The sequence below is a fragment of the Cyprinodon variegatus genome, unplaced genomic scaffold, assembly GCF_000732505.1.
Source record: "Cyprinodon variegatus isolate N-32 unplaced genomic scaffold, C_variegatus-1.0 Scaffold94, whole genome shotgun sequence".
Classification (NCBI taxonomy): domain Eukaryota; kingdom Metazoa; phylum Chordata; class Actinopteri; order Cyprinodontiformes; family Cyprinodontidae; genus Cyprinodon; species Cyprinodon variegatus.
In genome coordinates, this window is record NW_015150547.1 from 936,324 (window position 1) to 949,616 (window position 13,293).

A 13,293-nucleotide genomic window follows, 5' to 3' on the forward strand; every position below is an offset into this window, starting at 1 on the left:
TCTCGGTTCGGTTCGCGTGTGTTTCGTTTGGTTCATGCGCTGCTCCTTTTTCTCATAGAGGAAGCGATTACACTCCAGAGCAGGAGGTGGCGGTACTGCGACCAAAGCCAACCACCAGTAGTAAACAAGAAGAAGAAGAAGTGAAGCAGCTTAGCCGGGTGTAGCAGGAAAAAAAATCAGTTGTTGTGGAGAATTGTGTCGGACTGGCGAGTGGGAAAGAACTGGAGTTGGTCACGGTTTTCGGTTTGGTTCGGTATATGTTGATTGTTAGCATGACATGTTGGTCGTGTTGCTGTTAGCATAAACAAAACGTGTTGCACAATGCTTGCACACTGTTTTAACCCACAACTTTCTTTCCGCCGTCATCGTAGGTCACTCTAAATGCAAAGTGGTCCCATATAGCAGACCTATAAAGTGCTGCTGACGCGTCTTCCAACTCGCCATACCCACACAATTCTCCACGACAACTGATTTTTTTTCTGCTACACCCGGCTACGCTGCTTCGCCTCTTCTTGTTTACTACTGGTGGTTGGCTTTGGTCGCAGTACCGCCACCTTCTGCTCTGGAGTGTACACGCTTCGCCTATGACAAAAAGGAGCAGCACATGAACCGAACGCAACACAAGCGAACTGAACCGAGACAGTCGAACCGAACGGTTCGGACGGGTTTCATAAACCGTTCCATCCCTACTATATGCTGTAGGATATATGCTGGATCATTCCTCAGATCAGAGTCACGGATTGGATCATTTTTCAGATCAGCAAATAAACTTAAAGGCATAATCAGTGTTTCAGAGGGTCATTAAAAATCATTAAAAGTCATTAATTTTTTTTAATTAAGGCCTTAATTGGCATTAAGATTCATTATATGTGATAATTGTGGCATTTGAAATGCTTTATAAAGAAAAACAACAAAAAACATCTATTGCGATATATTTGCGCGGAACTGCTTCCGGTTGATCGTAAATCTGTATGTTCCGAAAAGAAGCTCGAGGGGGAGAAAAAGCTAGAGAATGGGGAAAAATGCAAATTTCAACAAAAGTGGATAGAAAATGTAGCCTGATAAACCAGACTAAATGTGAGATTAAATGTGTAATTTAGTCTGGCCCTGATGAATGAGACATCGGAAGATTGTTGAACAACCCGTTGTTTTTCAAACCATGTCTGTGCCTATTGGCCAACGCTCTGACCAATGAGAGCAACTGACTGTGACGTAGTAAGCACGACAGAACGCTGGTGGGGGAGTGTAAACAAACAGCCTGTCGGTAAAACGGCGAATACGTCCTTCTTAATAATGAATGAGTGTAGAGCCTCTTCCTCACGTTTTAACAAAAACCCCAAGATGTTGAATGCACCCGACTGAAAAATGTTGATGGTGGATTTTATAATCAAAGCAGGTTATTTAAAAGAAACATCACGTTAGTAGAAAACATGGATGTTTAACAGAAACTGATGTTTCTCTAGTTCATTACAAGGGTTATTTCAAACACAACTGAGATTTTCTAAGTGTCAAATACAAGCTTATAATGGATAGATGAATGGATAAAAAATGGATGCAGTATAAACAGTTAGGTAGTAACGACTCAACCTAATGGAAAGTTTCATCTGAAAATATAATGGCTGCATTTCTATCCTAGGTTTAAAAAAAAAAACAAGAAATAATGACAAAATAAATCTGTCAGCCAAATAGAAGTTGGTCTCAGTTGATCCGATTAAGAAAAGCCAGTGACAGCAGTGAAGGAGTAGATGTTTGTGAGGTGGTACTACGTTGGTGTTAAGTGGACTTATGTAACAGCTCACAGTAGGTTTGGCTCTGTACTCATCTTTGAACCTGTTTTTTCAGGGATTATGTTCGCAGTGAGCTGGATTCAGGCTATGAAGGACCCGTCTACCTTGAACCACTCTCCATGAACAGATTCACCACGGCACTTATAGGTAGAATTTATGTATTAAAAACTGATTGTCCTTTTTTTTCATGTCTCTTTTAAAATGTGTGTGTTTTTTTTGTAGAGTCAAACATTAAAACAGAGGTTTTTTTCAAGTTTTAACTTTTAAAATGCTAAATATATTCTGTAAAATGAACCTGAAATAGAAAAAAGGATCAAATTGGTGCAGTATCTATGTATTCTCTGGTACTTTTTGACAGAAAAACATGGTTTTTGATTGGCTCGGTCTTTATAAAAGATTTGACTTAAAATAAGGGTCATCTAATTAGAGTTGACACATATTTTTAACCTTTTATCACCTAAAAAAAGTTAAGAAAAAATGTAAAATTGTTTCATTTGCTGTTAAACAGTAACCCATATAAGCTTACTAAAAAGGCCAGTTGATAAAAACTCCTTTACCCTTTAATAAACTGTTGTTAAAGCTTCAATCTAAGTTATACTCTTTAGCGGCTTGAACTGGTCAGTGTTAAAAAAAGACCAGCCACATATGGGTGTGTTTGAAACTAAAATGATGCAGCGTTTCTGCGTTGTAACTCCTCGGTTCAAGTGAAAAGAAATGGGGTCTCCTTGGTTATAAATAGACCTTACAAAATGCTGATGTCATAGAGGATGCCTGAGAGAGCACAACTACAGCTAGAAAAGTAGAAAAGAGTGTTTTTTGCTGATGATCCATCCTTATGTTCTATATATTGTCTGGTTAATTTAATGTTCTTGTCTCCATATGCATTTTTCTATGTTTTGAATTGTATCCTTTGCCTTTCAGGTCAGCTTGTGGTGTGCACTCTGTGTTCCTGTGTGATGCAGACCAAGAGGATTTGGCTATTCTCTGCACACCTCCTCCCGCTGGTGGCCAGGCTGTGCCTGGTCCCCCTAGAGACCATCGTCTTCATCAATAGGTTTTCAATGATCTTCACAGGCCTGGAGGTTATTTACTTCCTGGCCTCTAACTTACTGGTCCCGTATAACCTGGCTAAGACGGCCTACAGGGAGCTCGCTCAGGTAATGGATTATTAAAGCAGCCGTATGCTGGAAGTTTCCCTTGTTTTCCTCATGCATCCTCTTTTTATCTTATATGAATATTGTTCCTAATTACCTTCTTCTCTTTGTTTTCTGTACTTCTGTTTCCCAGGTGGTAGAGGTGTATGGGTTGCTAGCTTTAGGGATGTCCTTGTGGAACCAGCTGGTTCTCCCAGTTCTCTTCATGTGCTTCTGGCTTGTGCTGTTCGCTCTTCAGATCTACACCTACTTCAGCACCAGAGACCAGCCTACCTCGAGGGAGAGGCTCCTTTTCCTCTTTCTTACAAGGCAAGACGACAGCCCCTTTCTACCAAACTGGTTAATGTAGAACTCCTTTAACTCTTACGGACAAACTTGCTGACAAAAATATTGAATCACATTTAGGGAATGAGTTGATTCATCTGCTTCTTGCCCTGTCCGTTTTCCATACCAGTTAATTTGTAGATTAACAAAATTAACTGTTGTGTTCATTTTTAAGAACACAACAGTGTTCATCAAGCCCATTTCGGGCTTCTCTCTTCATGATAAAATGAACGAATAACACATCTATTAGTTTTTAACAGAACAGTTAAAGGAAAATAAGACCACAAGAGCAAAATCTCACACCTGGATAAATAAAGGGAAAGGTGAAAATAAAACATTTACAATTAATTTACATCTTAGATGCCANAGACAAAAAGTTAATGGTGCATCTCCCAAATGTCCCGGCCGCAACAACGCTTTATTGGTTCCGCTATCGGGACGGAACCAATGATGGCAAGCCGTTATTTATTTATTTTTTTTAATTGTCAATTTTAACGTTTTATTTAGATTACAAAAATAAATCATAATACACATAATATGTATGAAGTTTTAAAAATTAAGACCTACGAAAGACGGATTTAAGACATTTTAATACCAATTAAGGCCTTAGTTTTATTTTGAAGAATTCAATGCCTTTTAAGACTTTTTAAGGACCTGCGGGAACCCTGTAACCCTGATAGTATTTTCTTTATAACATCACCATGTGTTTAAAGCCCTCGTTTTGAACAACTAAATATGGCCTCGTGTTTGCACCTATACACCAATACCATTTGTGATGGTTTTAGCCCCGTCAGTGACGAGCTGTTTTTTAGCGGGCTTCGGAACACCGGGGTGATGTCGCCCGAATGCGTTACCATGTTTGATGTGTTTCCACTGTCATATGCCTTTCTTGTGCCACAGTGCCTACACACCATCAAGGTTTTATCCACTAACCTCTCCATCATTAAATTTGACGGGGAAGCCAAAATGTTCCTATACCGGGGATTTAAATGACACGGGGGATTCAAGCTCCTCTGTTCCTCCGCTCGCCATGACCACATTGTATGTGAACGGAACGTGTGCAAACTTATTTTTCTTTTTTTCTCTGTAAATAAATCCTCGGATCATTTTGGGGCCGAACCGAAAATATTGATCTCACGGATCACGGATCAGTGATGATCCATTTCACCACTAGTAAACAACCAACTCAGAGACAAATCTCTGACAAATTAGTTTTATTTTAGAGGATGTTGAATGCACCCGACTGAAAATGTTGATGGTGGATTTCATAATCAAAGCAGGTTATTTAAAAGAAACCTCATGTTAGTAGAAAACATGGATGTTTAACAGAAACTGATGTTTCTCTAGTTCATTACAAGGGTTATTTCAAACACAACTGAGATTTTCTAAGTGTCAAATACAAGCTTATAATGGATAGATGAATGGATAAAAAATGGATGCAGTATAAACAGTTAGGTAGTAACGACTCAACCTAATGGAAAGTTTCATCTGAAAATATAATGGCTGCATTTCTATCCTAGGTTTAAAAAAAAAAACAAGAAATAATGACAAAATAAATCTGTCAGCCAAATAGAAGTTGGTCTCAGTTGATCCGATTAAGAAAAGCCAGTGACAGCAGTGAAGGAGTAGATGTTTGTGAGGTGGTACTACGTTGGTGTTAAGTGGACTTATGTAACAGCTCACAGTAGGTTTGGCTCTGTACTCATCTTTGAACCTGTTTTTTCAGGGATTATGTTCGCAGTGAGCTGGATTCAGGCTATGAAGGACCCGTCTACCTTGAACCACTCTCCATGAACAGATTCACCACGGCACTTATAGGTAGAATTTATGTATTAAAAACTGATTGTCCTTTTTTTTCATGTCTCTTTTAAAATGTGTGTGTTTTTTTTGTAGAGTCAAACATTAAAACAGAGGTTTTTTTCAAGTTTTAACTTTTAAAATGCTAAATATATTCTGTAAAATGAACCTGAAATAGAAAAAAGGATCAAATTGGTGCAGTATCTATGTATTCTCTGGTACTTTTTGACAGAAAAACATGGTTTTTGATTGGCTCGGTCTTTATAAAAGATTTGACTTAAAATAAGGGTCATCTAATTAGAGTTGACACATATTTTTAACCTTTTATCACCTAAAAAAAGTTAAGAAAAAATGTAAAATTGTTTCATTTGCTGTTAAACAGTAACCCATATAAGCTTACTAAAAAGGCCAGTTGATAAAAACTCCTTTACCCTTTAATAAACTGTTGTTAAAGCTTCAATCTAAGTTATACTCTTTAGCGGCTTGAACTGGTCAGTGTTAAAAAAAGACCAGCCACATATGGGTGTGTTTGAAACTAAAATGATGCAGCGTTTCTGCGTTGTAACTCCTCGGTTCAAGTGAAAAGAAATGGGGTCTCCTTGGTTATAAATAGACCTTACAAAATGCTGATGTCATAGAGGATGCCTGAGAGAGCACAACTACAGCTAGAAAAGTAGAAAAGAGTGTTTTTTGCTGATGATCCATCCTTATGTTCTATATATTGTCTGGTTAATTTAATGTTCTTGTCTCCATATGCATTTTTCTATGTTTTGAATTGTATCCTTTGCCTTTCAGGTCAGCTTGTGGTGTGCACTCTGTGTTCCTGTGTGATGCAGACCAAGAGGATTTGGCTATTCTCTGCACACCTCCTCCCGCTGGTGGCCAGGCTGTGCCTGGTCCCCCTAGAGACCATCGTCTTCATCAATAGGTTTTCAATGATCTTCACAGGCCTGGAGGTTATTTACTTCCTGGCCTCTAACTTACTGGTCCCGTATAACCTGGCTAAGACGGCCTACAGGGAGCTCGCTCAGGTAATGGATTATTAAAGCAGCCGTATGCTGGAAGTTTCCCTTGTTTTCCTCATGCATCCTCTTTTTATCTTATATGAATATTGTTCCTAATTACCTTCTTCTCTTTGTTTTCTGTACTTCTGTTTCCCAGGTGGTAGAGGTGTATGGGTTGCTAGCTTTAGGGATGTCCTTGTGGAACCAGCTGGTTCTCCCAGTTCTCTTCATGTGCTTCTGGCTTGTGCTGTTCGCTCTTCAGATCTACACCTACTTCAGCACCAGAGACCAGCCTACCTCGAGGGAGAGGCTCCTTTTCCTCTTTCTTACAAGGCAAGACGACAGCCCCTTTCTACCAAACTGGTTAATGTAGAACTCCTTTAACTCTTACGGACAAACTTGCTGACAAAAATATTGAATCACATTTAGGGAATGAGTTGATTCATCTGCTTCTTGCCCTGTCCGTTTTCCATACCAGTTAATTTGTAGATTAACAAAATTAACTGTTGTGTTCATTTTTAAGAACACAACAGTGTTCATCAAGCCCATTTCGGGCTTCTCTCTTCATGATAAAATGAACGAATAACACATCTATTAGTTTTTAACAGAACAGTTAAAGGAAAATAAGACCACAAGAGCAAAATCTCACACCTGGATAAATAAAGGGAAAGGTGAAAATAAAACATTTACAATTAATTTACATCTTAGATGCCATTTAAAAAAAACAAAAAACCCAAAGTATATGAAATTAAATATTACTACTGAAGCTGTGGATCATCCTATTCCAATTACCAACCAATTTCTAGCTCTTTTTAAAGTCTTAGGAAAGTCATATTTAAATTTTAAATTGTTTTGGCTTAAACATGTTTATAAATGTACTCTTTATCAGACCATATTGTCCCAAAAGTTTGAAAATTTCTTTCTTAAAATCTGTGTTTTTTTCCCCCTTATCTTATGCAGGCTAGTTAGTTATACTTCAACTTGTACACCTAAATTCGGCCAATCATATATCAACGGTCATCTGTCAATCAAATTATTTCGGTCATAGCATCTTGTTTTATATGTCGCAGCTAATATACACAAAGGTTGAAATAAGAAATAAGAATAATTTACTTTACCATTGAGTTCCGTCCCAGTGTTCACGGGGATGGACGTCTGTGTCTTCGGCAGGCGTAGAGCTAACAGAACTGACAGCGTTGTGAGGCAAGGGCTCAAACATGTACGGCTGTAAGCCTTCTAGGGATGGAACGGTTTATGAAAACCGTCAGAACCGTTCGGTTCGACTGTCTCGATTCGATTCGCGCCAGCAGACCACTTTGCATTTAGAGTGACCTACGATGACGGTGGAAAGAAAGTTGTGGATAAAAACAGCGTGCAAGCATTGTGCAACACGTTTTGTTTATGCTAACAGCAACACGACCAACATGTCAGGCTAAAAATATACCGAACCAGACCGAAAACCGTGACCACGAAACCGTGAACCGAACCAAACCGTGGATTTTGTGAACAGTTCCACCCCTATTAGGTATAAGAGCCTTTTACCAGTGGAGCTCTCTGTGAACATAGCTAGCCTGGAGCGGGCTGCTTATCCTCCCGCAGCAGTGTGTCGCAGATATATTTAAATTTATGCGCAATTTTGAAGCGTGGTGTGCGCTATGTAATTCCANGAAACCGTGAACCGAACCGTGGATTTTGTAAACCGTTCCACCCCCTAAAGCCTTCTACACCAAACCAAGCTTCTGCCTCCCTGGCGTCCTCTTCCACAACAACTTCATCCCCGCTTTCCTCCTCTAAATAACAAGTGTATGACGGAGGAGACTCATCCACGACCTCCGACAAAAAACTCTCCTCCTCTTGCATGTTTCCGCTGTCCATAGCGTTCCTTGACAGCGTCAGTGCTAAGTGCTACTTGGTCCCAGTGTAATTTTCCCACTTGCTAACTCGTTAGCAAGATGCTTCCGACAAACCGACCACAACCAAATTTGCTTGCGAATCTTCCGCCACAACAATCCCGCCCCCTTGATAATCGACCAATCACATTTACTTTATTAAGTTGTGTAAAGTTGGGCACCACTCGGGAGAATTGGAAAATGCAACATTTGAAACAGCCGCTTCCCTTAGACTTTAAGCATATGCATACAATATTTCCTACATGCGTTTGGATTCGGTGCTGCAACATTTCCAGCTCATTTTAACTCTGCTCCTCTTTTTCTCTCCATCCGTGTCTTCAGTATTGCAGAATGTTGTAGTACACCTTACTCTCTGCTGGGTCTGGTTTTCACCGTGTCATTCATCGCACTCGGAGTCCTCACGCTCTGCAAGTTCTACCTGCAGGGCTACAGAGCCTTCGTCAATGACAATGCCATGCACAGGTCAGTACGTTTGCTCGCTCAATTCAGGCTGTAGTTTGGAATCCTATTTGAATTATATCCGTGTCCTATCTAAACAGAGGAATGACTGAGGGCATCACACTGCTTATCCTGGCTGTGCAAACCGGTTTGATAGAGCTGCAGGTCATTCATCGAGCCTTCCTCCTCTCCATCATCCTCTTCATTGTTGTTGCTTCTATTCTGCAATCCATGCTGGAGATCGCTGACCCCATCGTTCTGGCTCTGGGAGCTTCCAGAGACAAGTAAGAAAAACCCAAAATGCACTTTTGGATTTATTCCAAAATATTTCTGATCTATCCAGTTCACTGATTTTAACCTTTTCTCTGTCTGCGGTTTATGTTGTAGGAGTTTGTGGAAGCACTTCCGTGCAGTTTCTCTGTGCCTCTTCCTGCTCATCTTTCCCGCATACATGTCTTATATGATCTGTCAGTTTTTCCACATGGACTTCTGGCTTCTCATCATAATCTCCTCATCCATCCTCACCTCACTTCAGGTAAATCCCAAAGTATGCTGATGTTACCCTCTTCTAGTTGAGGACCAAAGTGCCCAAAGTAATGTTTTTAATGAGTTAAACTTAATAATTTCACTGAATTGTCTGAATAAAATAGTAAATCTATTAGAGTTTATGGATAAATTATAAAGTTGCTTGATTTTATATAATTTATGTAGCTTTTAAAGGCATGAAAGAGAATTGTGGTCAAAGATATGTCCAACGGCCGTTTGTGTATTTTTGAATGGTGCTTAATGGCGGGCGGCTAGCCAAACAGCGTATGAGTTACGTGAGTTGCGCTTAAGTAAAAACATCATGGCGACACGTACGCAAACTGTTTGACTGACAAACAAGTAGGCAATCCACTTTCGACAGTAGGCAAAGTGGATTGGCTAATGTTTTGTAGACAACACCACGGCCAGAGTTTATGAATATATATATATTTTTGTGGGGGTAACCATTGCAAGAAGGCCAGCTATCAATTAAGCCATTTTAGATGAATCTGGACACTTAATTTCTAAGAAAAATCCTATTTAATACCGTTTAGTTCATATAATAAAGGTGTCTAAAAAAAGCTTTTAAAAAGTCCATAATTTAACCAACTGAAACCTTTTATTTATGTTTTTTATCTGATTTCTCCCACAGGTTCTGGGAACTCTGCTCATCTACGTTCTCTTCATGGTGGAGGAGTTTCGTAAAGCTCCAGTGGAGAACATGGATGAGGTCATTTACTGTGTTAATGGGACCTACAGATTACTGGAGTTTCTGGTAAATAGCTGGACTCACAATTAACTAGAAAAGCACCTGGAGAGTGCAGACCTCCACCAGGAAGCAAATATTGCGCCATTTTGTTATTTAAAACTAATGATCTGGATCATTACCTAATTTAAATGAATTCTTGCTTGACGTGGAGCGAAACTCTGGTTAAAAAAATTAAAAAAAATTCTATAAAATCAGTTCATAAGTTTTTAATTGAGCCTGCTACTGTTGCTCTGATGCTGAGGTTGTCAATACTCACTGCTGCCACCCTCTGGTTTAGTGAGGAACTGCTTGTTCTGCCAAATATCCCTACCTCACAACTTTAAAGAATCTTTGGTCTTAGATTTTTATTTCAAGTGGCATTAACAGGTCTTAAAAAGTCTTGAATTTAATTTGCTTTATGCTGTAGGAACCCTGAAATAATAATGATCTTCTAATTCCATCACTTTCTGTTGGATTTAGGACTTTCGCCACTAACATAGAAGCTGTGTCACATTTTTGGTCCACAGTAAAAAAAAGACTTAAAAACACCACTGTTCAAAATCAGTGGGAGGATTTTTCGGACTAATAATAATTTCCCTCTCCACAGGTGGCAGTGTGTGTGGTGTGCTATGGCATATCAGAGACTGTATTTGGAGAATGGAGTGTGATGGGCAGCACCATCATTCTGGTCCACTCCTATTATAACGTTTGGCTCAGGGCCCAGCTGGGCTGGCAGAGCTTCCTGCTTCGGAGAGATGCTGTAAACAAGATCAAAAGCCTCCCGACTGCAACCGACGCACAGCTGCAGCAGTATAACGACATCTGTGCCATCTGCTTCCAGGTAAGCAGAGTCTTTATAGAGTTTAGAAACAGACTGTTTTTTGTTTTTATTCCTCCCTGACGACACTTGATGTTACTTATCAATTATTGCTCAATTATTTTTAACAACTGATTCTTTGTTATTATCAGCTTCTAACATAGTAATCTGTTTTTATTTTCCTTTGTGGATTTATTTACAGACATCTTATTTGTTTTGCTTTTTATAATTCAAAAAAGGAGGTGTTTACTTATGATAATTTGTTCATGTAGCCTTACAGCGCTCACTAGCAGGGCATTTAGAGTTGAATGTAAAGCCAGCCTCATGTTGATTTCCCCTGCAGGACATGATCAGCGCAGTGATCACTCCATGCAGTCATTTCTTCCATGCTGGCTGCCTGAAGAAATGGCTGTACGTCCAGGAGACGTGTCCTCTTTGTCACTCCCAACTCAAAAGTCAATCACCAGCCAATGGAGCTCCCAACCAAGACCCCCCCGCAGCCGATCCCAGCCCTGCTGGACAGGAAGGAGCCGCTGCCGTCGGTGAGGAGGCGGGTTCTCCTTCTGCTGATGGAAAGGAGGAGGGAGGGGATGGAGCCGCCTCGTTGGCTGAAGAACCCCCCTCCTCCAGCACGCACTCTGCTCCCCTGCAGGTCGTCAGCCCCCCCTCATCTTCCTCGTCTGTGACTGATTTCACGGAGAACCAATTGCAAAAGGATCATCCATCTGCATCCTCCTTCTCTACCTCTGACTCGCCCAACATTTCCACCAGTCTTCGATTTCGCCCCCACACCGTTACCCCCTGCACCCTCCCCCGCTCCTCCTCCCCTTCCTCCCCACAGGGACAGACCCCTGCAGAGGTGACCCCTGTGGATCTGCAGAAGATCCACTGATCCAACATTGCACACACGAAAGCTCCTCCATGCTCATCCAGAGCTCCATCACCACACAAACGACATATGTGCATGAACTTAGAAACAGCGCCCTCCCCCTTCTTTATTCTTCCTATTAGCGTTTGCTGGCAAGTCCTGCTTCTTTATAGCCAGGGTTCCTATGCAGTTTTTAAAAGAATTGGATTTGACTTCATGTTTTTTCTGATTAGAATGTAATTGGAAAGAAAGTTTTGCAAAATATTTATATTTCCTGCTAATGAATATCTAAAGAATCCAAAGAAGGTCAGTATTATTTGACACCCCCATTGGATTTAATTTAGATGCCATCAGCTGTTTCTTCCTTTACCACGTGAACATGTTGCTATCTAGGAAATAAGTACATGTTCAAAAATAGATGTTTAATGATATGTGGAGTTTATGGAGCGTAAACTGATTAAGAAAACCCCGGAAATCAAAGCTCATTCTAGTTCAGTTTGCTGCCTTATAGTATTTTGGTTTTATTTGCACTTTCTTGCAATTAAAATATTTAAAGCTTACCAACTGTTTTAAGAAAAGGAACTAATTCAAAGCAACTTAGAACTGAAATAGTTTAGTAGTTCAATGGATGGGCGATGGTGGTCTGAATTTAATACAATTTTGGTATTACTCTAAAAAGAAATCCATTTGTTAAAAGAAAACGTGTTTCCGCAGAGTCAGGAACCTAAAAACATAGATTCTACTGGACGTCAGTCGTATTAATGGGTTACCTTAGTACAAAATCTAAATGAGTTTTCCTTTTATACTGTTGCACATCATGTAATAATTCTAGTAAATCATATTTTTAAATATATAAATTCTCAAATTAATAGTAGAAAAACTGTAGTGAGTTTGCAGGATTTATAAATATCCTCAATAATAATGAAAATAATTGCAGAAGTTGTTAAAGAAATTTGTAAAAGCGAGTACTTACTGAATCGAAAACTGCAAAGGAACTTTTCATATGGGTTTCCTAAAGGAAAAATTCATCATTTATTGCTTGAATGATTTGTCGTACATTTTTCAGTGTGTCACCTGAATCCCTCCCCTTTAACTCATGCTGGGACTCATCTTTATCACATTTATTTTCCCCAGAAAATACTCTCTCTCACATTGTGTCTACCAAATGTGAAATATTACATGACTGAAGTTTTTCTTTCATTAAGCTGTTTGACTTCCTGAAGGGTTTTTTTTTTTTTTTTTTTGCTCCTCCCTGTTGTGCAGCCCCCGCCCCCTTCATTGCTGTACGTGTTGGATTTATCTGATGTCCTGTTAGTGCCATGACATGTGGAAATGATCGGAGGGCAAGACAGCGAAGAATGACAATGGATAACTTATGGTTACATTTGAAACTGTAACAGTCTTAACATTTCAGAAACTTGTTTTTTTTTTTTCATTCACTTTGATTTTTATTTTATTTTTTTACTGTATGGTGACAGTGGTCATGTATTGGCAAAAACAAAGAATTGCAGATAATGAATGTCGTTTTTTGTGGCCATCACATGAACTGAAGCCTGGTGCTAAGCAGAGGACATGATGTGATCTAGCTGTTTTGTTTCTATGTGAACTGATCAGTGGCTTCACATGGGATGTCTAATTTTTGTATGTCACAGCTTTTGCTATAACCCCTCTTCAACATTTGAATCAAGTTTGCATGGCTGGTCCGAGCAAAAAGCATCTTTACGCCTCTTAGCCAAAGTTTTACATCATAATGTTTATCGTTTTTGTTATTTTTAGGGTCAGTTTAACGGCATTTTGTTGGCCAGTGCAGCGCAGATGGGTGAAAGTAGGAAGTTAATGTTTTGACATTTCAGGGTAGAAGTGTTCCTACACCAAAATATTTTCCCAACATTTTCTCATATTCCAACCAGGGCTGAAACAA

At 39.6% G+C, this 13,293-nt stretch overlaps 1 protein-coding gene across 1 annotated transcript in view; it reads left to right on the plus strand.

Moving 5' to 3' along the window:
- The window catches only part of rnf145 (ring finger protein 145), a 26,444-nt gene extending 14,654 nt beyond the window's left edge, over positions 1-11,790 (plus strand). The window contains exons 4-12 of the mRNA XM_015373951.1: positions 1,843-1,934; positions 2,709-2,944; positions 3,075-3,250; positions 8,298-8,438; positions 8,516-8,698; positions 8,802-8,949; positions 9,592-9,714; positions 10,295-10,528; positions 10,848-11,790. Of these exons, the coding sequence (XP_015229437.1) occupies positions 1,843-1,934; positions 2,709-2,944; positions 3,075-3,250; positions 8,298-8,438; positions 8,516-8,698; positions 8,802-8,949; positions 9,592-9,714; positions 10,295-10,528; positions 10,848-11,396 (1,882 nt within the window). The 3' untranslated portion in view covers positions 11,397-11,790. The remainder of the gene's footprint in view (positions 1-1,842; positions 1,935-2,708; positions 2,945-3,074; positions 3,251-8,297; positions 8,439-8,515; positions 8,699-8,801; positions 8,950-9,591; positions 9,715-10,294; positions 10,529-10,847) is intronic.
- The last annotated feature ends 1,503 nt before the right edge of the window (positions 11,791-13,293 follow it).